Here is a 21,640-nt window from a genome sequence, read left to right as displayed (position 1 = left end):
TTATTTATGATTTGATCATTAATACTAATCTCCTGACTGTAGCTGCAACTGTTTAATCAACTAGTAAAAGGAACAAAAATGTACTGCAGCTATTTTGATTGGTGATTTTTCAATCAGTTTTCAAGCAAAAAATGCCAAATAGTTGATTATTTTAGGTTCTCAGGTGTTCGGATTATCTGCTTTTACTTTTTGATGGATATTTGACGTCACCTCAAACTGTAGGGTATTGTAGTGGATAATCTTCATTATCACTTTCATATTAGTCTGTAATAACCTACTAACTTTACACTGTGCTTCTCCAAATTGAACTTACAAAGTGCTTAACAGGAGGAAGAACAGAGAGAGAATTAATAAAGATTGAGGAAATGTGAAAACAATGAGGTTAAGTGCACAAACCACAAAATCTAAACTTATAAATCAGGAAGAGGCAACGAAAACAAATGACTTTGAAAAAGGGGGTTTAATGAGGTTTACTTTTGAGAACAGCAAAAGCATGATTACCTTTTTTTCTATCTTCACCATTGAAAAGCCTGATTCCTGAACGGAAGACCAGCAGCCAGAGGACACAGCAGCTCTACAGTGCAGGGGATGTAATATTGTGAATGTTCAATCTAAAATCAATCACAATGCAACAGGAAGTTTGTAGAAAGGAGCTGAAACTGCAACCTTGTGCATTTTGAATTTGTTAAAATCCTTCTTAACCAGTAACAGGTGACCATCAGAGGATTTTCTGGGAAGATGTGGCATCTCTTTTTCCCAAATCTTTAACTAAAGGAGTTGCTTGTTTTAAAACCAAGACCAACAATTTCCCTTGGAGCTCAAACTTTGCAGTCAGATGAGGTTTTTTTTTTTCTTTCTCAAAACATTTTTTGTGTTTTGGTCTTCCATTAGCCTTTCTGCACGCCATGTGCTTGATATCCTACAGTAAAATGTAACACATGCACTACCCATACATGCTTCCTGCACAGTTTAATGGATGATGATTGAACTTGGACCACCGGGTGTCTAACTGGGGATCAGGCATCATATTTAGAGTACTGTGTCAGGAAATACCTGTGAAATATTACTGGAAATCTGCACAATGCAACTCCACTTACAGATCACTTCATTTACAATAAATTCAATTGTCAGATGAAGTTATATCCGGGATCAGCTATATGAAATCTGATGCGTTACAGGAAGCTACATTATGGTGAGTTTGGCCTCTCCTTGACATGATAGAAATCAGGGTGGGTTGGGGGGACTTGGATTGCGTTATTTATGGCGTTATCCATCCTTTTGTTTGTCTCGTCAACCTCGTGGACATCTTGGGAAGAGTGCAGCGAGCGTTTTTGTGGTCGGAGCAAATGAACTTTAATAGTGCTGTTTTCTTATGCAAGCCTGAGGTCTTGGGTTCGCGCTGATGCGGATGTCTCTGGGGCCTCCCGGAGCCCCGGGGAGCGCATCCTGTTTGCGCCCTGCCCGCCTGTCTGCCCTCTGCACCCAGACAAGACACTAAAGCGGTGAATCACAATCTGCCCACTTCTAGTTTCCTGCCCCCGGAGTAAGATCTCCAGTTAAGGAAAAAAAAAGGTGACGATTCGTAGATTCACACAAGAAGGGGATGGTGTTACGCTCACTTTATAAAGTGGGAATAAACAGGTTGTTAAAGTGCTATTTCCTTAAGAGTCTCCGGACCAGACTTTGGTAACCACTGCTTTTGACAGATCACTTCCTATTTAGTGCCGCACCGGCAGCTTGTCCTGGTGGTGCGTTTGAGTGGATTTACCTGGAGGTTTCAGGGGGTACAGAAAAATTCATCTTTTTTTGGCATGAGCCACAGAGTGGTTTGACTTCGTGTTGGGAGTATTGTTACGTCCCGCAGCAGTTGCTGTAAACTGTGAAAATGTCAAACTTGTAGACTCACTGTCGCCAGCCGGGCTTGCGTCATTAACTGGACCAGTCACGGCACTCCCAATAAAGGATCGTATCCATCCGCAATGAGAAAGACCTCCGTGTGGCTCCCGACAGTAGATAATGAAACAGATTGGGACTTGTCAGTGGGGGAAAAAAATAGTCACTTGATTTGAAAAAGTGAGTGAAGTCGAGGAGGGAGACTGTGGAGAGTCTCAGCTCTGGACAATTCTGACTTTTTTTGGACTGCAGGTGCAGTGTGTTTGCGTATTTGCGCACAGCCACATGAAAGTAATGGTAACTAAAATATGTATTTAATAATAATTTGATGTGGTTGCAGTTAGGATTTGTATGGACATAATGATATAAATGTTCTATTTAACTTAACAGCTAGTTTACAATTTATAAATAATTATTGATTCTGAATCACACACATATATGATTAAAAGAAATGATCTACCGTAAACGCAAATAATGTCATTAAAGCTGCAGGTGAAAGAACAACACGAAAGAAATGTAATGAGGTGTGTACCACAAACCCGCTGTGAAATCCTGTAAGAAGAAACATTCCTCGGCTACTACACCATCTGTCAGAGGAAAGTCACTAAAATAGTCTGGAGCAGGAGAACAGGTGTGATTGTTTTTCTTCCTGCTCTCCATTAATTAGTGGCGATTGGGAGACTGGCTCAGGTGGCCACGCACACGCAGGCGTGCACGCCGCCGCGAGCCGTGGATGTGAAATCCCTGAAATCCTGGGAAAGTTCCAGGAGGGGGAAGGCGGAGGGATCTCGCATGCAGGCGCTGCGGTTCCAGCCAGGCTGACGCCGCCGAGGCTGTGTGGCGCTCGGCTGGGGCTGCTGGAGGAGTGGAGCCTCCGAGCGCTTCAGACCTGCGTCAATCCGACCGCAGAGGTCAACGCAGGAAAATACTGCGACTGAAGCTTCACAATAACAGCGGGAAGTCTGGCAGCAGTAAGCTTTGAACGTCCCTGCGGTTTGTGCTTTGTCCTCTCTGCAGGCATTTGTAGGTCTGGAGTTACAGGAGTCTGAGTCTGCTTGTCACACACATAGGTCTAGTGTTTAGATCTCTTGTTTCTTGTCTATTTGACACTACTATTATTTTCTCTCTCTATCCTCACCCTAACCAGTGAAGGCAGATGTCCACCCTGCCTGAGCCTGGTTCTTCCTTATTCATAGGAAAACCTATTTAATATTACTATAGGGTCTTGGCATTAAACTGTAACCTGCAATAGTAAAAGGTAACTTTTTAAATACTGTCTTGTTTATTGTAGATACCAGCAATTTTTGCACCTTATTTTGTCGATCAGCACTATTTGCATGTTAATTGCACATTCTTTTTTTTTTTACATAGGTTTTCTGCTGGGTACCTTGAATTTGAAGAGTAAAGTATCTATCTATCTATCTATCTATCTATCTATCTATCTATCTATCTATCTATCTATCTATCTATCTATCTATCTATCTATCTATCTATCTATCTATCTATCTATCTATCTATCTATCTATCTATCTATCTATCTATCTATCTATCTATCTATCTATCTATCACTAAATTCCCATCATAAATATGAAACTTAAGCTTCTTAGCTAGACTTGTAAACATTATATTTTTTAAATAATAAGTTCTTAGATTTTCATGTAGACCTATGTTCTCCATCCTACCTGCTCTGGGACATCACTGTAAGTGAATTACTCTTACTGAATTAATTTAGTAGATTTAAATTTTAAAAAGCAACTGTTTTGTTTGTTTGGTACCAACATTCACCAAACCAAACCCTTGCAAGACAAAGTACACATTAAGAGCATTTCCTCATATATCTTAGTCATTTTGTTTTAGATTTCTAACATAGGTTTAAGTTTTACAATTATTAAAAGATGCATTAATGCTTATTTTACTTTTTTTTTTACAGAATCAGAATTGCTTTCATTGCCAAGGAGGTTTTCATGTATGAGGAATGTGGCTTTTTCCTTTACTTATGGTGCATAACAATAAACACTGAAAAGTAGTAAGGAGGGATAAAAGATTTCTTTGTAAGTGTTACAAGTGAAAAAAAGTCAGTGTAGCAAAATAAGTCAAGCAGGAAAAATATCCACAATGATATTTATTAAGTGAGACAGTTGTACAGCTTGTGCAGGAATGTGCAATGTATTTATGTGGAAATGTATTAAATCTCACGGTATATTACGTAAACAATTTGGAATGTGCAAAATATTGAAAGAGAATCCAATAATCTTGAAGCTGATATTTCCATTTAAAGGCTATTTAAAAAATATATTTCATATTTTATATGCTGAAGTAATAATCCCACATTGTGTCTATTAAATGTTAAATAAAGAATAAAAATACAAACAAAAAGCAAAAATCTGATAAGCATACATTGGAAAAGTATATTTAATATTAAGTTTTTTTAAAAAAAAAACATACCCCTTTTATGATGCTAAATCTGGTAGTCATTAGTCAATATAGCGTGAATGTGGAGGCATCTGCCACAAATAATAGCAAGTTCAAGTTCGAGACCTTTATTTGCTACAAACACAATTACGCACAGTGTAACGCACTGTGAAATGCATTGAGCACCTTTTCCAGACCAAAGGAAATCTCATTAACTCTAATGTTTTTTGCCGTTTGTCTCCACAGATTGAATATGGCTTTGTTGAGTGAAGGATTTTCCTGTGTGTGCGCGCGTGTGTGTGTGCGTGTGCGCGTTTGTCTCTGACACTTAAATGAGCATCACATGAGCATGCGTTGGAAGTATTGACGCTCTGCTTTTATTTTGAAACAACCAAATGGATGCATCGGTTTCATTGACTCTGCCTTGACCCTTCAACGTCAACACACATGCTCGCAGACACAATCCACACACACTCACACACGCATACAAACAGACACACACCTTCGCAGCCTCAGTGAGCTGCTCTGACTGACCCACCAGACAGGGAAGCCTCCGACACTCAACGACTGTCTGCGCTGCACTTGTTATCACGGCAGAGGTGAGAAAACAAACCCAGACTCTATTGTTTATGCTCCAGAAATTGTACATTCATTTTGGATGTTCACATGTTGTTGTTTATTTGTAGCCTTGTTCAACATCAAATATTGCTGCTGCAGCCCAAAATACGTGAGTAAAATATTGTTAATAGCGCTGGTTGGCAACTTTTGTTGCATCAAATGCTCTGTTGTGATTATGTGATAAGTTTTGTAACTAATCTTATAGCTAATTCAATTAGCATTAATTGAAGAATGTTCTAAAATAGTTGTCTTTCTGTCCCATGTGCTTGCTTGAGTGAAAGTTTTGTCTGACTTGTTATCAAACTTGGATATTTTGAAGTGTGATTTTGGCTCCAGCGCTCCTGGTCACATCTGTTCCGTCAAGGTGTGCGTCTGGAGGTTTGAAAGGGCAGAACCCGGATTTTGGAGCAGCCAAAGGACGCAGTGTAGTAGTAGTGAAAGGAAGCTGGCGTGTTTACTTTTTTGGGAAGGGGTGTCCTGGTGATAAAGCATTAGGTAATTAGCCTATCTGAGCCTGCAGACTGGGTGACGCCAGCCTCCATAAAGCAGCAGCAGAGGACTGATGCCGCATTGAGTTTGTGCGCCTTCGCTGTCATTGTAAACCTCAGCTGTCTGCGGGGGGAAAAAAACAGCGCTGGTCCTGCCAACAAGCAGAGAGTAGGATGTAGGTATGCTGATTCACAATACTTATTACCTGTGTTTATTCTCGCATCCATCTTACTTGAAAAGCCACTGATTGAAGAAGAAACTCTAATGTGGTTTTGTTCTGTGTTTTGGGTGCATTTACCAAAAAAGCTGCGGTTAGAAGAGCTTCCAAGCCACCTTTGTGAACTCTGAAGTCTGCCAAGATAGTTTTTAGATGCACATAAACAAACAAACGCGGCGGAAAAAATGAGGAAGGCTGTAATCTGGCGTGCAAGTGTGATTTACAGTAATAGTAGAAAAAGTGAATCCATCCAATCCATTTTTCTACCTAAAGTGTCAGACATGATGCTCTATGGACTGAAAGAAGATCATAGTAAACTTAAGATTTTCTTGTTAGGATATTTGAGAGAAGTTTGAGATGATGCTGCTGGAGTGATGCAAAGGATTCTGTTGTTATTTGTATTCAACCAGGCTACCTAAATAAAGTGAAATATATACTTTTATACTCCTCAGTGCTGGTTTTGGTGATTTTCAGTACTATCTAGATGGACAGAAAGACACAAACAGAGGCAGAGCTCTTTTTCTCTCTGTCTCCCTCCCTCCCTCCCTCTCTCTCCCCCTCCTGTCCTGTGATGTGTTCTGGCCAGACAGTATGGCTCCTGGGCGTCAGTGGCATGATCATAGAAACAGAGGCCAGAAAGGACATTCCTCATTGTTGGTGAATCTAGAAATGAGCCTGGCCATCTTGGCCTGCTCTTTTTTTTCTGCATGGGTTTTCTTTCATTTTCTCCATGGAGAATAATAACGTTGTTGTTCAAGCTCGTGTCCTGCTGATACAGCCTCCTTATCATGGAAATCCACCTCAAAAGCCCAGTTCATTAAATATTAGTCAATTTTTGGCGAAGTGGCATCCAGTGTTTGGTTTCGCTCTGGCCAGCCAGGCCGGCTTATCACCTCAGTGACTCTGGATTAATTCTCCTTACAAATAAACCCTGAGGTCTGCTTTTTTTTCCCCCCTAACCTCCCAGCTTCTCTCCAACAATGCATCTGTTTTGGCTGAATATGTCAGTTAATACAATGTCTCACTTCTCTTGCCAGGTGATTGAAACTTGACCTGGATTTCTGGCTGCGTGAGGAATAACCATCCCTGTAGGAGGCTTCGGATCCAGTGCTGCCGGATCCCTCTTGTGCCAACACAGAGGGGATTTAGAGTTTGTTCTGCGCTGGCAGGAGTCCAGCTCCTCCACCAGAGTTGCTCAGAAGTAACAGTGGAATACAAAAAAAAACAACACAAACAGCCTCTGTTTACACACACTCATCAGGCTACCTCTTTTATCCTATCCTTACCCCTCTGTGTCCTGGCTAGTCATTATTTGCATCCTTACTCCTGTCCTCAAGGGAACATTTATCCCGTTAACAGCACCCATCAGCTCATCTCGCCACCCATTTATCCATCTCATAATGAACTCCTCTACCTCCATTACGTCCCTATTCTCCTTCACCAGCCCGGCGGTGAAGCGTCTGCTCGGCTGGAAACAGGGAGATGAGGAGGAGAAGTGGGCAGAAAAGGCTGTAGATTCTCTAGTGAAGAAATTAAAGAAGAAGAAAGGGGCGATGGAAGAGCTGGAGAGAGCCCTGAGCTGCCCTGGACAGCCCAGTGAGTATCACAGTGTCACACATAGGAGTGGCTTACGTAGTAATTCCTGACTTTAGATGATTTCAATGACAGGAAAGAATGCATGCAAAAATTGTAATATTTGGAATTTGTTTATTTGCTTGTTCCTTGTGAAAAAAATGTGAGTATTTGAACTCTTTGCAGTTATGCCACATGCGATGAGGGGTTACAAGGAGTTCACAAGAGCTCGATTTTGGAGTTTAGAGGGTATAAATGTTGAGAACCACCGACTGAGTCAGGAAAGAAGTTGTTTCATAGTGGAGAAGATGTCATTTTAGAAACCTGCTGGACCAATACAAGGGGAAAAAATGTATTACTTAAAGCCTGAAATGGGAAATTATACTAGTCTGATTATCATTTAAACACATTAAGTTGACATGAAATAAATTTGCATTAATTGTTCATATTCACATGTAACACTATTAACTTACATGCAGATACACTTTTGACACAAAAAGATATTCCCAGTAATTAGCTTAACTAAGATACTGTAGTAAATGCAAAAGCACAACAGACTTCCATTTAAAAGTGCATGAAAGGTCAATAACTGTATCACTTGATAGAGTTTTCATACTCTAGAAAATGCAAGATATGGGACTCTCATGATTAAGACTCCAGTTTTCTAAATCTGCATTGAGCACTGTACCATTTCATTTTCTTAATTCAGGTAAGTGTGTGACCATTCCTCGCTCGCTGGATGGGAGGCTGCAGGTGTCCCACAGGAAGGGTCTGCCCCACGTCATCTACTGCCGGGTGTGGCGCTGGCCCGACCTGCAGTCCCACCACGAGCTGAAAGCCCTCGAGTGCTGCGAGTTCCCCTTCGGCTCCAAGCAGAAGGACATCTGTGTCAACCCTTACCACTACAGACGCGTGGAGACTCCAGGTGCACACATCAGCAGAGAACACACGCTAAATTTGCCGTAAAAATAAAACCATTATTGAATTTTGGAATCATAACTCAAAGCTTATGTGAATTCCTAAATAGATACAGGGCATCTGATCTAATAATGCTCCCCAGCCATAAGCATTTGCGGTAATGTGATCTTTTATAGCAGCATCTGGCTCTTGCTCTCTCTTTGTCTCTGTGCGCTCTCTACCTTTTTATTTTTTTCTTGCTCTCGTCTCCTCAGTGCTGCCACCCGTTCTGGTTCCGCGCCACAGCGAGTTCAACCCTCAGCACAGTTTACTGGCTAAGTTCAGGAACGCCTCCCTGCACAACGAGCCCCTGATGCCCCAGAACGCCACCTACCCGGACTCCTTCCCTCCGCTGCCCTGCTCCTCCTTCTCCTCCTCCTCCCCCTCTTCATCCCTCGCCCAGTCTCCCACCTCGCAGAGTTACCCCAATTCCCCCAACAGCTCGGCAGAACCTGGCAGCCCGTATCACATCGCAGGTACGAATCCGAACATGCAAGCTGATACCTTAAGTGTCGCCGCTTTGTGCGGAATTCCTACAGTGATTGTAGCAGGTTGTGACTTTATGTGTGACCTCACAGTTTCTGATGAGGGCACATGAATTAGATTTTTATTCTCTTGTGTGATTTGTGACGTGGTTTTCCAGCTGAGACTCCCCCACCTCCGTACAGCATGATGGAGACAAACACTCAGGAGGACGTGAAGCCCAGCAACTCCACAGAAACCACTAAACTCACATTTTCCGCTCCACACAGAGGTAACACAACCTCACACAATACAGAGATATACATTTATATAGAAGCAGTATTTATCCATTTGATGTACTTTCACCACGTTGTGGGCTGTTTAAGCTCGCAGTTTGCAGATGTGCTTAAAGATGCATTGCAACATTGCATCTTCCTCAAAGGAGGCATAAGCAGCCTTGTTATCATGTGCCTATAGAGGTTTATGTTGGATTTGCATCTCAAAATCAACCCTTTGTGATCCTGTTTAGATTTAAGGCCCGTTTGTTACGAGGAACCCGAGTACTGGTGTTCCATAGCCTACTACGAGCTCAACAACCGGGTCGGCGAGACTTTCCACGCCTCATCCCGCAGCGTCCTGGTCGATGGCTTCACAGATCCGTCCAACAACAAGAACCGCTTCTGCCTCGGCCTCCTTTCCAACGTCAACCGCAACTCCACCATCGAACACACACGCAGACACATAGGCAAAGGTAGGCTCCACAGCTCTTGCGGGTGTTTTGTGTCAGAACTAGTGGTGGGACGTGATTAATTTTTTTTAATCTAATTAATTACAGGCTTTGCAATTAATTAATCACAATTAAATGCAGTTTTGACAAATAGCAATATTTGACACAATAAGTGAAGTTTTTCAAGTCAAATAAAATTGTGGTTGACAGTTGAATCAATGAATAGACATATAGGTGTTTAGAATTTAAAATTTATTTTTAAAAAAAAGGAAAATGGGACATATAGATAAAAGTGATTTAGATGGCTTAAAGCCTGAATTTAGTTGTTTTTTCCAATGTATGGCACATAAAATCAGCATAAGTAGTTCAAGGAGCTTCAGAAAGTTGAAAATCCAGAGATTCATTCTGTTTTCATCTTTTCTGGGTCTTATAAATGGTGTAATTTTGATGGTTCTTTTTATAGGAATATCAATTTTTATTTATGTAATTTTTTATAAACAAAAATTTTATAATTAAGTTATTAAAAGAGATATCTTTGTTGTTTAGGTTATTCCTCCTCCAAGGAGGCAGAGCCTCGAAGGAGTAAAAACTTAAACCACAAAAATGTTTCATTTCTATTCATCTGCATTTTTCATCTGTCTGCTACATTCACAGATTACTGCAAATCTAAGTGCAATTATAGCGATTTTATTCAACATTTTAAGACTTTCTGTAAACTCAAGCACTATCTAGAAAAGTGGTCTATTATGGGATGGCTACACCGTTAGCATGACTCGTAGCTAACGTTAGCTCTGGTGCTAACAGCAACATGTTTTACATTGAGGTGATACCGTCGGCTTGAAGTGACGCAGTGATCAGAAAACTCTTTGTTGTACAATTTACACACAACCAGGATTTATCCAAGCTGCCATCGGGAAGATTTTTAAAAGGAAAATTTCTGCCCAACAAGCTCAATCTCATCTTCACTCAGTGCTTCCTGTGCTTCTTCTTCATGGCTACAAACAGACTTTAGGTTCATTACCGCCACCTACTGGGCTGGAGTGTTCATCAGAGTTACCGGTGTGCCAGAAATGAGGGAACTGAGGAGGGTGCAAGTAATTGCGCTATTAGCAGTAACGCGTTATTTTCGTTGTAATTAATTAATCGAAATTAATGCGTTAAAGTCCCAGCCCTAGTCAGAACATATTCTCTTGCATAACTTCTTTATGAATTTTATTCAAACTGTACCCAACATGCATCAGTGAGAGCAAGCACTGAGGCAACGGTTGTTTGCGGAAGTAAATCTACTCACAAATTTGTTGCAATCGAAACCCAGTGCGTGTGTGTTCGCCTCTGAAAGCAGTCGGACTCAGTGTGTCTGATTTCAACGAGTCCTTCAGGCCAAATAGTGTTTTTTTTTCTCCTGTTAAGAGTTTACAAAGCCTGCTGTTGTTGGACAGACATCAAGCGTCTTTGTGGGTTACAATAAGCTATGCACTGTGAGGATGTGTGTGGTTTTGAACGATGGAGGGAGCACAAAGACTTGAGGGTAGCTGGTCCCCAATTCACAGACACGACTGACACCACTCACCACTCAGACATGCCCTGTGGCAAAATAGGAGAAACACACTGCTTTTTCAGTTTGTTTACAAAGCAGTGATTGAATTGGCTATGTCATTGATTATACACTTGCCATACATCTTTTCTTGGATGGATGCTGTTTTTACACTCCTTTGACATGTTGTGATATTTTAAGGTTTGCATTTGCACCACAGTAAACGCACTCCACTTGTTTTCGCAATGCTGAAGTTGATTTATTTAGTATTTTTTATCAGATAAGAGTTTTTTCCCCCCCTCATTGCTAGGTTTACACCTGTACTACGTGGGCGGTGAGGTGTACGCGGAGTGTCTGAGTGACAGCAGCATCTTCGTCCAGAGCCGTAACTGTAACTTCCAGCACGGCTTCCACGCCACCACCGTGTGCAAAATCCCCAGCGGCTGCAGCCTCAAAATCTTCAACAACCAGCTGTTTGCTCAGCTTCTCGCCCAGTCCGTCAACCATGGCTTCGAGGTTGTCTACGAGCTCACCAAGATGTGCACCATCCGCATGAGCTTCGTCAAGGTTACTACACTTCCTTCTAAAAGTAAACATCTGAGGGTAATAGTGGCAGAAATCAGTTTGTGATCATCCATTTTTTTAAAGAGGTTTGGAAATCCACTTAGTGTAACTCAGTATGCCGTTATGTAAATCTTAATGTGCTGTCGAGCATGACATATCCCACTATATACAAGGTGGGATTACACTTGTTCACTTAGCGACCATTACTTTTAATGCTTTCACTGAGCTGCCAACATACCCAGCTGAGATTTATGCTCATGTCCATTCCTCAGGGCTGGGGAGCCGAATACCACCGTCAAGATGTCACCAGCACCCCCTGCTGGATTGAAGTGCATCTGCACGGGCCCCTGCAGTGGCTGGACAAAGTCCTTACGCAGATGGGCTCCCCGCACAACCCTATTTCATCAGTGTCGTAACATCATCACACACGCACACACTTTTTTAGTGTGTTCTCAGTCTTTTACACAGGTAGTCGTAGATTCTGTATGTTTTGCTACATCCAGATTTTCTGTCCGAGGGTCCCGCTCTTGACATCCAATACAAAATACAACCACATATATTACAGTTTAGTTACATCATGTCATACAACTCCCATGACTGAATTTCATTTAGCTTCATTTGCAGCTTGTGTAGTTAAAAAAAAAAATCCTTAATTTCAGTATAAAAAAGCATTTATCCTCCTCTGTTTCCAATGGGACATGTTAACTGCACAAGACAGAATGGGATATATTTGTAGGTACTCAAAGAATTATGTGTTATAAATATTATTATTAGAACAGTATTTCAATGTGTTGACCAATGTTTGACTTCGTGTACTGTTTGCTTTTTACTTGATATATTAAAGTTGTCTTTTTCTTTATGAATCACAGGTTTTAATTTTCTATATATTTATCTTTAGCTCATCAAAGAAAAAAGCTTACACTGCAATACAAACACACAATGTGAGAAATTGCTAAATGGTAACATATCTTTAATCTCATATTCACAGTAGGGGACACACACTGGAACTTAAATACAAAGCAAACAGAGCTGACATGCGTAACATTCATCCCAACAAAATTTAGCTTGTATTCAGTCATGATTTACTGTTTGTGCAACAGACATACAAAACCATGTGTTAAAAACAAGTCCTAAAAGCTCCACTCGGCTGAAAAGACGTGCATTACACAATTGATTGTCACATGTAACAACACTTAAAGAGAAAACATTGAAAACAGAGCAAACATTAGTCAAGAACGAAGGTGAAATGGCCTTAAAAGTAGCATATAAAAGATACTTAAACACAGTGAAACTCAAGTTTTTTTCAGCAATGATCAAACTGACCTCAGGATTATTTGGGCAAGAACTAAATCGAACAACTTTGACCGGACAAGTTTAAACCTTGGCCTTCGTTATTATCAAGATAACTAACATAAAGACAAGGACTTCACAACTAAAACGTAAACTGACAATGGCTAAAAGAGTTGGCTTGTATTTAGAAAAATATAACCCCCAAACAGCACCGGATATGGTTAAATTACATGGTCAGTGTGCTACTTCATGAAATCCACATTTTGAGATGCATTTCTATAAGTTAACCTAGTTTAGTGCATAAGTCTCAACACGTAAAAAAAACAAAACACCATTCGATTACCTTTTTCTTCTTTTGTGGCTGTCTGATTGGACGAATTCGTGCTTACAATGTGCGGTTGTTATCCATTTATACATCAGGCGCCAGACTGTGTGTTTCTTCAGTGCTCTCTTTGCATTACAAATACTGATGTCAAACACTGTCCCGCCAGCGTCAGCAGCCCTGGAACTGCTGCTGTGATTGGCTACGGCTCTGTGTGGCCAGAAGCTGCTGCTGTTGCTGCAGGAAGCTGATCACCTCCGGACTCCTGAGCAGAGACTGAAGGACACAGACATTCTAATTAAAAATCAAAATGCAAAAAACAGTAGTGTAGATCCGCCTACTTGAGAATAAGTACACTGACAGGTGATAAAATAGAAACCTCAATGGAGGGGCAGGACAAACATAATAACAGCAGACACTGTATTTTAAGTAGAGGGCATTTTTTTTTAATGACAATGATGTAAATACATGACCAGCAAGACATACTGTTCTGGAGGCTTGTGGTCAGGCGTGCAAAGACGTTTTAAATATTTTTATCCTTTAATTTCTGGCCCATCTGCTTCAGCATTATGTCACAATCAGTGACCCTGAGCAGCTGCATGCCTTACCAGTCTTTTCTGGTTGAGGACCTGCTCTATCAGAGAAGGTCTGGCAGGACGGTCTCCCATGGCACCCAGACGCTGTTTGTTAACAGACACAGGCCGCTCCTCAGAGTTCTCCTGGTTAGCACAAAAAAAAAGAGGGGGAAACAGAACAAAAACAGGCAATTAAGAGTGGAAGTGCTGTTTGTACCGTGGCTCAGTAAAGTGTGTAAAAACAGGCCCAGGGAACGGATGAATTCAGCCCTGGTAGTGAGGGTGTAAGCACGCATTCTTTAGAGGAGATTAAAACCAATCTGCCCATCCCCTCCCCAAATATACAGTACAAAATATTGTCAATCTACCCTCCTTTCACAAACCCTGTCAATGGATACATCTGTTGTTATTTTCATCAATCAAGTTTCTGTTTATTAAGAAAACATTTAGTGCAGGATTTTGCAAAAATGTTAATATACCTGCCAAAGTCCTGTTTGTTCCCCACAGCTGGTTGTGTGTCAGAATCTTTACTTTGATCTTAACAAATACATGCAGCATCCTACAGCAGCAGTAGTTGGGTAAATTCATCTTTAAAGTGACAGCAATTTGCGCATTTACACACCTAAAACGGCAGCAGTAACGTCATTACCACAGGGCCTGACAGTAAATTATGTTCTAGGTTTTTCTACACATCTGTCAAGTCAGCTGTTACACACTGATTGCAGGTTTATGTTGTGCAAATATTTGTATTAAAGCTTCATTGAATGAACCTTGAGGTAAAGTTTTTGGCACCCCAAACCACCCTAGAGTTTTATCTGTCTAGTGAAAGAATGGAAGTGAGTTCTGACCAGACGACGTGAAACAGCATTTAGTCATTTTGCTGCCCACTGCTAGAAGCAATTCTCATGTGAACTTCGATTTGCCCCATTTTAAGGGTTAGTAAAAGGCAGTTATTTTTGCCACTATTCTTAAGAAATCAGATGAATTTTATAAAGTCTAGCCTAGATTGCCTGTACTTATATTTTGCACTTTTAGTCTCTTAATTTGAATTATTTTTTTTCATTTTATGTATACTTTATCGTTGACACATTTTTTGTGTTTCTTGCTGTTCTAGTCAGTTTTAAGCATACTATAAAGTTTGTATGCACTTTCATCTTGCTTCAATGCTTCTCTGCTGTATTTTGTATATTAACTTTAACACAGTTTTATTTCTTAACATTTATTTGCATAGAACGTTGAATAACGTCAAACGGTTCCCTTCTTTTTTTTCTTTGAAAATACTGGTCAGACCACTAATGTGGTGACATGAACAGATGATTGACTCACAGAGGGCAGATGAAGGGTTCATCTTCAAAATGTTACATATACATTTTGAAGAGAAAAATCATCCTTATAAAATTATTCAATTCAATTGATCATCAATCTCTCGTCAACCTCCCATGAACTGAACCCAGTAAGGAGGTGTCCAGCATGTACCATTCATTTGGGCAATCAATTATTAGGTAAAAGTAGAAGCATTAACTTTTTTTTCAATTGTTGGATGATAATGTAGTGTATGATAATGAGCTATATAAATAACCTTCCATGCTCTAACTTCTTTCTTCTCAGGTCATTTACACACACACACGCCTGGGTGCAAAAAAAGTGTACTTAAATAACTGTAAGGAATGTGTCCATCCTGTCATTACGGATTCAAAGTATTGCCCCTAGTATTTATAAGGCATCATCTTACATCAAGTTTTCCACTGGACATGGCCTGATCACTCTTCTTCTTCTTGTACTTGTCCTTGTACATTTTGTTGCGGTGCTTTTTGCACATCCAGGGTTTCCTCTGCTTGGCCACCTGAGTCGTCGTCTCTTTGCATCCCTCGTAGGTGCACTGTTTGGGGGCATTGTCTCCCTCCGAGGTCTCCTCGTCGTTGAGCTCCTCCGGGCTGGCGGCGCTGTCTCTGGGATCCGAAGTGTCCAGAACGTCGCTCTCCTCGTCCGGATCGTCCATGTCGTAGGAGGAGACGTTGTTCTCCGGTTCGTGGGGCGTTATCACATTTCTGCTGTCCACGACTCCGCCTTTACTCACGTAGTACCTCTGTCCGTCTTTAGTGAGCAGGAAAGTCGAGTCTTTGTCTTTATTTGCGGATGCCGAGTTGTCTTCTTCGCTCATGATTGCGGTGCTCAAGCTAGCTAACTAGCATCCCTTTGCAGTAGCCTCACGTTAGCGAACTTAGCTAGCGGTTCTCTGACATTTTCCCACCTAGTTTCCTTTATCAAACGTTAAGCGTCTTTCTGAGTGCGGTGTGTCATAAATAGATCATAAGTTGATAAGAAATGTTGAGATTTACAAGCGGCTACCGGGATACTTCCATTAGTTTAGCTGGTCGCTACACACTGTATTTCAATAACGAGGACCTTCTTCTTCGTCTTCTTCGCTGGATTGACTCACTGTGCTAAAGCGACACCTAGTGGCCAAAAGAAGAAATGCATGCTTATTTCACTGCTATTTTTTTCATAAGAAGACAAGCAATATATTATTTAATCATTGCTGTTATACCTGCATTTATTGCTCCGCGACAGAACGGCGGAGTTATGTGACAATCGGCGTACGTTTGTCTGTGAATTTGTGAATCTGTCTGTCGGTCTGTCAGTGTGCACCATTACTCAAAAACAGACAAACAGACTTGGATGAAATTTTCAAGGGAAGTCAGAAATGACACAAGGACCACCTCATTAAATTTTCACAGTGATGCAGCTCATAATCTAGATCCACGGCGTTGTGAAGGATTTCCCATTGCCAGATATAGCTGAGGGCACAGTGTCACTGTAACCATGACAACAAGTAAACACTGTGTCAGTTACCTGCTGGATCACATGATTGCGATCCCGCTACAAACTGACTGTGAGTTATCAGTTGGAAATCATACAAGGAACAAATTATCAAACTGTGGGGTGTTTCTGAGTCCTATCAATTCCTGCCGTCCGCTACATATTTAGGTCATGCAATGTAGCAAACCCCAGCCAGACACTGGTGAAGCTTCTGATGTTTCCCAAAGCCTTTATTTACGTTCAGCTGTCAGCCTTATTTTTAACACATATTCACCAGTCTGTCCTTCACTCCTTTCTTCAGGAATCACCATAAGAGCTTGTCCCCATTCCAGTTAGGTGCTTCTAAGTTTATGCACATCCTTTGCTAGACAGCAACAGCGTGGAACCGATTTCTTTCATCTTTAGGGAATTTTCGGACTTTTCGGCAGCGTTTTCGTCATGTCAAGAAACCGCTTCTTAGATAAACACTTCCTGTGCCGCTGGAATGGTGACAAAATAAAAGCCGCCTGTAACATTAAACAATAAATGCATGGAGGGAACGGTTATTTTAACCCTAGCAAAACAAGGGCTTGCCAAAAGTGATGAACTGATCAACAGACCTTTCTAAGAGTAACTTACACGCAATTCGGCATCCATAACGTGCACATTCATAACACATGCCTGTGCTCAGCACAAGGCCATTTTTTATAAAATATTTCAACGGTCAGAAAGGAAAAGTCAACTGAGCAGCTTTGGTGGAGTACTGCGCTCTCTGAGTGCTTTTCTAGTAGTTTAGTATGTCGGCCAAAATGTGACAAAAACATCATAGTTTAGTACAGGCATGGGCAAACTACGGCCCCCGGGCCACATACGGCCCTTTGGGCTTTTCAATCCGGCCCAAAGGGCCGAAATAATTTGGTCAATATTAGAATTGACAAAATTACAGTAAAGACCACATTCATTTGGCCTTCTCCTGCAGAACTCGGCGTTTCTGTTGACCCCACTAGATGGCGCTCTCCAGACACAAGTGACCTTTGTTGGTTTATTCTCTCTTCTTCCACTTTGCAACTGCATTGAGCCCTGCTGTTACAGTGAGTGGATCAAAGAAAAGTCGATAGTGAGTGTCGAGTGTTTCAGAAGGAGTGGACTACTAAATTTTTTTTCGCTAAAGTCCGTTCAAAGACTGTATGTCTTATTTGCAATGACACCGTTGCGGTTTTTAATATCAGCCGACACTTTTCCACGAAGCATGCTAACTACGCTGCCTTGGTGTAAACTCGCCAGTGTCACTACGGATGGATCGCCAAACTTGACAGGAAAAAGCATCGGGCTGCTGAAAAGAATCCAGGATAAGGTGAAGGAGGAAAACCCTGAGCTGGATGTGATTTTCCTCCACTGCATAATCCATCAGGATGCGCTCTGTAAGTCTGTTTTGCATCTTGATCATGTCGTGAAGCCAGTCGTAAAACTCGTTCACTTTATACAAACGAGAGGGCTTCAGCATCGTTAGTTCATTAAGTTTCTTGAAGAAACTGATGCTGGTCACCAGGACTTGCTTTACCACTCTCATGTCCGCTGGTTAAGTTTGGGGGGGAGGGAAGGGTGACCAACAACACTGTAACCACTGAAACTGAATGTGAGTATTCTTTACTTTGTCAGTGATGTCTTTAACATGTAATTCATATTAGTTTGCACAATTTCCATCCATCTGATGCTGGCCTGGCCCGTCTGTCGAATTTCAAAACTAAATGTGGCCCCTGAGCCAAAAAGTTTGCCCACCCCTGGTTTAGTATATGGTAAAAATGTGGAAAAAAACTGTCATAGTTTGCTATGTCGTCTAAAATTTAGAAAAAAAGTCATAGTTTAGTATATGGTTCAAAAGGTCATTAAAACGTCATAGTTTAGTATGTCGTCCAAAATGTCACCAAAACGCCATAGTTTAGTATGTTGTCCAAAAATATGACAAAAACGTCATAGTTTAGTATGTCGTCCAAAATATGACAAAAGCTTCATAGTTTAGTATGTCGTCCAAGATATGACAAAAACTTCATAGTTTAGTATGTTGTCCAAGATATGACAAAAACGTCATAGTTTAGTATACCGTCCAAAATATGACAAAAACGTCATAGTTTAGTATGTCGTCCAAAATGTGACAAAAATGTCATAGTGTAGTGTCGTCCGAAATGTGAAAAAAAATGTCATAGTTTAGTATGTCGTCCAAAATTTGACAAAAACATCATGTCGTCCAAAAATATGACAAAAACGTCATAGTTTGGTATGTCGTCCAAAATATCACCACAGTGTCATACTTTAGTATGTCGTCCAAAATGTCACCAAAACATCATAGTTTAGTATGTCATCCAAGAAGCATAAAGAAGGTGCTCAAGTAGTTGAACTGGTTGAGAGGGTGGCTTATAAACAGGGCTTTGTGAGATATGCAGGTTCGAGTCCCGCTCATGGCAGTTGAGTATGTCATAATAATCTAGATCCAAAATACTGGTACAATGTCACCGTTTAGTATGTCGTCCGAAGTGTCACTAAAACGTCTTACTTCAATATGTCATCCAAAATATGACAAAAATGTCATAGTTTAGTATGTCGTCCAAAATATCCAAAAAATGTCATAGTTTAGTATGTTGTCCAAAATGTGACAAAAATGTCATAGTTTAGTATGTCGTTCAAAATATGACAAAAACGTCATAGTTTAGTATGCCGTCCAAAATATGACAAAAATGTCATAGTTTAGTATGTCGTCCAAAATATCAAAAAATGTCATAGTTTAGTATGCCGTCCAAAATGTGGAAAAAACGTCATAGTTTAGGGTGTCGTCCAAAATGTGGAAAAAACGTCATAGTTTAATATGTCGTCCAAAATGTGACAAAAATGTCATAGTTTAGTATGTCGTCCAAAATATCACAAAAATGTCATAGTTTAGTATGTCCAAAATATCACATAAACGTCATAATTTAGCATGTCGCTCTAAAAACGTCATAGAAAAGCCTTTTGTCCACAAAACGTTGTTTTGTCCCGGCTGTCTGAAGTAGGTGAGGAGCAACACAAAAACAGTCCAAACACTAGTTTCCAGACGGTTAGACGAGTATTTATTTGAAGAGCAAGTTTACAACAACACAACATGTGAGGGTAAACAAAACAAAAACGTATCAACAAAGTTTTCTGGTGGAGTTTGTGCTCTTCTGAGTTTAACTCCAAGATTTTAAATACTTTCATTTACTGCAAATGAATATCTACTCCAAATGTCTCACTAATAATCATTATCAGCCTTAAAAACCCACAAAACACCCCTCTATACTCGACCACACTTAGTACAGTCCGGTTCCCCCTTCTAGAAATCTGCTTGGAATCGTCCGCTTCCTGTTTGTCAAAGTGGCCTTCTACCTGGACAGGTTTTGTTGGAGCTCATGCAACAAACATTATGGGTAAGTGCACTTTAATATGGATGGATGACACTGAATTAGAGTCTGTTTTAATGAGACTGAGTTAAGATGTGTAGCTCTGTCATTAAATAGGAAATTATTTCTCAGAATTCACAGAGAAAAGTCTGAAATGTTTGCTAGGTTAGCATCCCACATGTTCTTTGGCTCAGCTAAAGCTAACTCTCTCCAACTTCTGGATCTCTTGAGTTGCTTGTTGTTAAAATATCTTGCTAGAGGTGCTGAAGCTCAGAAAGTCTGAGATGTTTGTTCAAATTAAGGTCATTCTCAAGTCTTATCTGAACTGTCCTCTTTTGTTTGAACTTTCCCTAAACTTAGGAGTTAATGACAGAGCAGCACATCCAGACTCATTTATGTAGAGATTAAACTTCAGTGTCATTCATTGATGTTAAAGTGCAGTTTTTCAAATGTTTGTTGCACATGCTCCCGACCAAACCAGTCCAGGTGGAAGACAATGTGAAGAGAAAGCTCCAGAGGATGAATATCACATATTTACGTTGGAAATAAATGTCCTTTAATTTGACATTGTCATGCAAATGATGTTCAAATCTTTGTGTTTTGTTGATGTTGGTTTCGAAATGTTTTCTGACACTCGGCCCAAAGATTAAAACCTTCTACGGCTCACAAGCTGCAACAATTCACACATTATCAACTATCTTTCTGACTAAACTAAGATAAAAAGTGAAAAACTGTCTGATTCCTGCATCATGAATGTAAATCTTTTTGGTTTTTATGACAGTAAACTGAATATATTTGGGTTTGACATTTTATAAACCAAAACAAGAAATGAATTAGTGGAGAAAACAATCAACAGATTAATGGACAAAGAAAATGTGTTTTCCAACATATATGGCTGAATTACTCCAACATTACAAGATACATACAATTTGAATTCAATTTTATTTATATAACGCCAATTACAGGTCAAATTGTCTCAAGATCCGTTAAGAGAAAAGCTGCCGTTAACAGACATGACTGGTAATTAATTTGACCATTCGAAAGTGGCTACTCAGTTGAGTTAGTTATCAGAGGAAGCAGGATAGGCGTCCGGATGGAGGCAGTTAGAAGCTAGGCGAATTTTCTCGCTAACCAGCTTAAACGTTCCTCAGATCCCATCTGGGTTAGACCTTCTGGGCTGCAGGAACCGGACCTGTTAGATGGAGAGCTGGTCCAGTAATTCTCTGACAGTTAATTAATTAATTTGATTAATTTAGGAGGTTACTGGCCCTAGGTTTCAACAACGCTTTATTTTTATATTTTTTGTATTTTTTTAAAATATGACAAAGTAAGAAATTTAAAGCTCTTGACTAATCCAATTTATTATTTGGTTTTTAAGAGACTAATGGACAATTAAAATAAGTTTCTTCACTAAAACTAATAAAGATGAGGTCAAATAGAAGGAAGAGTTTTAAATACTGCAGTGTCTCAACAAAAACTAAATCTGCTGGTGGATTCCATTAAAGTCCTAATAAATGATAATAAAGTGTGATACTAAAGGTTTCTGGTGCTAAAAATGTCAAAGATATCAAGTTGAACATCTGGATGGAAGTTGATAAAAGTTGACCTCCCTTCATTTCTCTGGAGCCGACTCCATGGATTTTATGGATGGTGATGAAAGACCTGCTCTTCTAGTGGTCTTCCTTCTAGTCGCTGTAAAAAGTCAGTCCATCCTGGCCGACTTCAACACCTCTTCATGACAACTTGTTCTGCCTCAGACCTCGTGGAAACTCCAGAAACTGGAGAAAACCCGTCGAGAC

At 40.4% G+C, this 21,640-nt stretch overlaps 2 protein-coding genes across 3 annotated transcripts; one reads left to right on the top strand and one right to left on the bottom strand.

Annotated features, from left to right (window-relative positions):
* Positions 1-3,435: 3,435 nt before the first annotated feature.
* Positions 3,436-12,308, top strand: smad9 (SMAD family member 9). Of its 2 annotated transcripts, XM_035946457.2 has the most exons (9): positions 3,436-4,904; positions 4,992-5,032; positions 6,667-7,225; positions 7,911-8,126; positions 8,374-8,634; positions 8,802-8,912; positions 9,150-9,371; positions 11,192-11,448; positions 11,718-12,308. In XM_035946457.2, exons 3-9 carry the CDS (start codon positions 7,030-7,032, stop codon positions 11,859-11,861), a joined length of 1,407 nt encoding a protein of 468 aa, XP_035802350.1. In that variant the 5' UTR covers positions 3,436-4,904; positions 4,992-5,032; positions 6,667-7,029; the 3' UTR covers positions 11,862-12,308. The 2 variants fall into 2 exon arrangements, with proteins under 2 accessions (XP_035802350.1, XP_035802352.1); XM_035946459.2 differs by lacking the exon at positions 4,992-5,032.
* Positions 12,309-12,398: 90 nt separating this feature from the next.
* On the bottom strand, positions 12,399-16,061 carry rfxap (regulatory factor X-associated protein). The gene is made up of 3 exons (XM_023266469.3): positions 15,365-16,061; positions 13,666-13,776; positions 12,399-13,333 (listed from the first exon to the last, which is right to left on the bottom strand). Exons 1-3 carry the CDS (start codon positions 15,791-15,793, stop codon positions 13,229-13,231), a joined length of 645 nt encoding a protein of 214 aa, XP_023122237.1. The 5' UTR covers positions 15,794-16,061; the 3' UTR covers positions 12,399-13,228.
* Between the last annotated feature and the right edge of the window lie 5,579 nt (positions 16,062-21,640).

This window comes from Amphiprion ocellaris, chromosome 14 (assembly GCF_022539595.1).
Source record: "Amphiprion ocellaris isolate individual 3 ecotype Okinawa chromosome 14, ASM2253959v1, whole genome shotgun sequence".
In the NCBI taxonomy this organism is placed as follows: domain Eukaryota; kingdom Metazoa; phylum Chordata; class Actinopteri; family Pomacentridae; genus Amphiprion; species Amphiprion ocellaris.
Note: the sequence above shows the minus strand (reverse complement) of the source record. Positions and strands in the feature narration are given on the sequence as shown.

Excerpts from the sequence above, each read along its gene's own strand:
- smad9 (XM_035946459.2), top strand. The coding sequence starts at position 7,030 with ATGAACTCCTCTACCTCCATTACGTCCCTATTCTCCTTCACCAGCCCG. Across the intron at positions 8,635-8,801 it reads CAGCCCGTATCACATCGCAG|CTGAGACTCCCCCACCTCCG; the intron begins GTACGAATCCGA and ends GTGGTTTTCCAG. Across the intron at positions 9,372-11,191 it reads ACGCAGACACATAGGCAAAG|GTTTACACCTGTACTACGTG; the intron begins GTAGGCTCCACA and ends CCTCATTGCTAG.
- rfxap (XM_023266469.3), bottom strand. The coding sequence starts at position 15,793 with ATGAGCGAAGAAGACAACTCGGCATCCGCAAATAAAGACAAAGACTCG. Across the intron at positions 13,777-15,364 it reads TGTCCAGTGGAAAACTTGAT|GAGAACTCTGAGGAGCGGCC; the intron begins GTAAGATGATGC and ends TGTGCTAACCAG. Across the intron at positions 13,334-13,665 it reads TCCTCAACCAGAAAAGACTG|TCTCTGCTCAGGAGTCCGGA; the intron begins GTAAGGCATGCA and ends TGTGTCCTTCAG.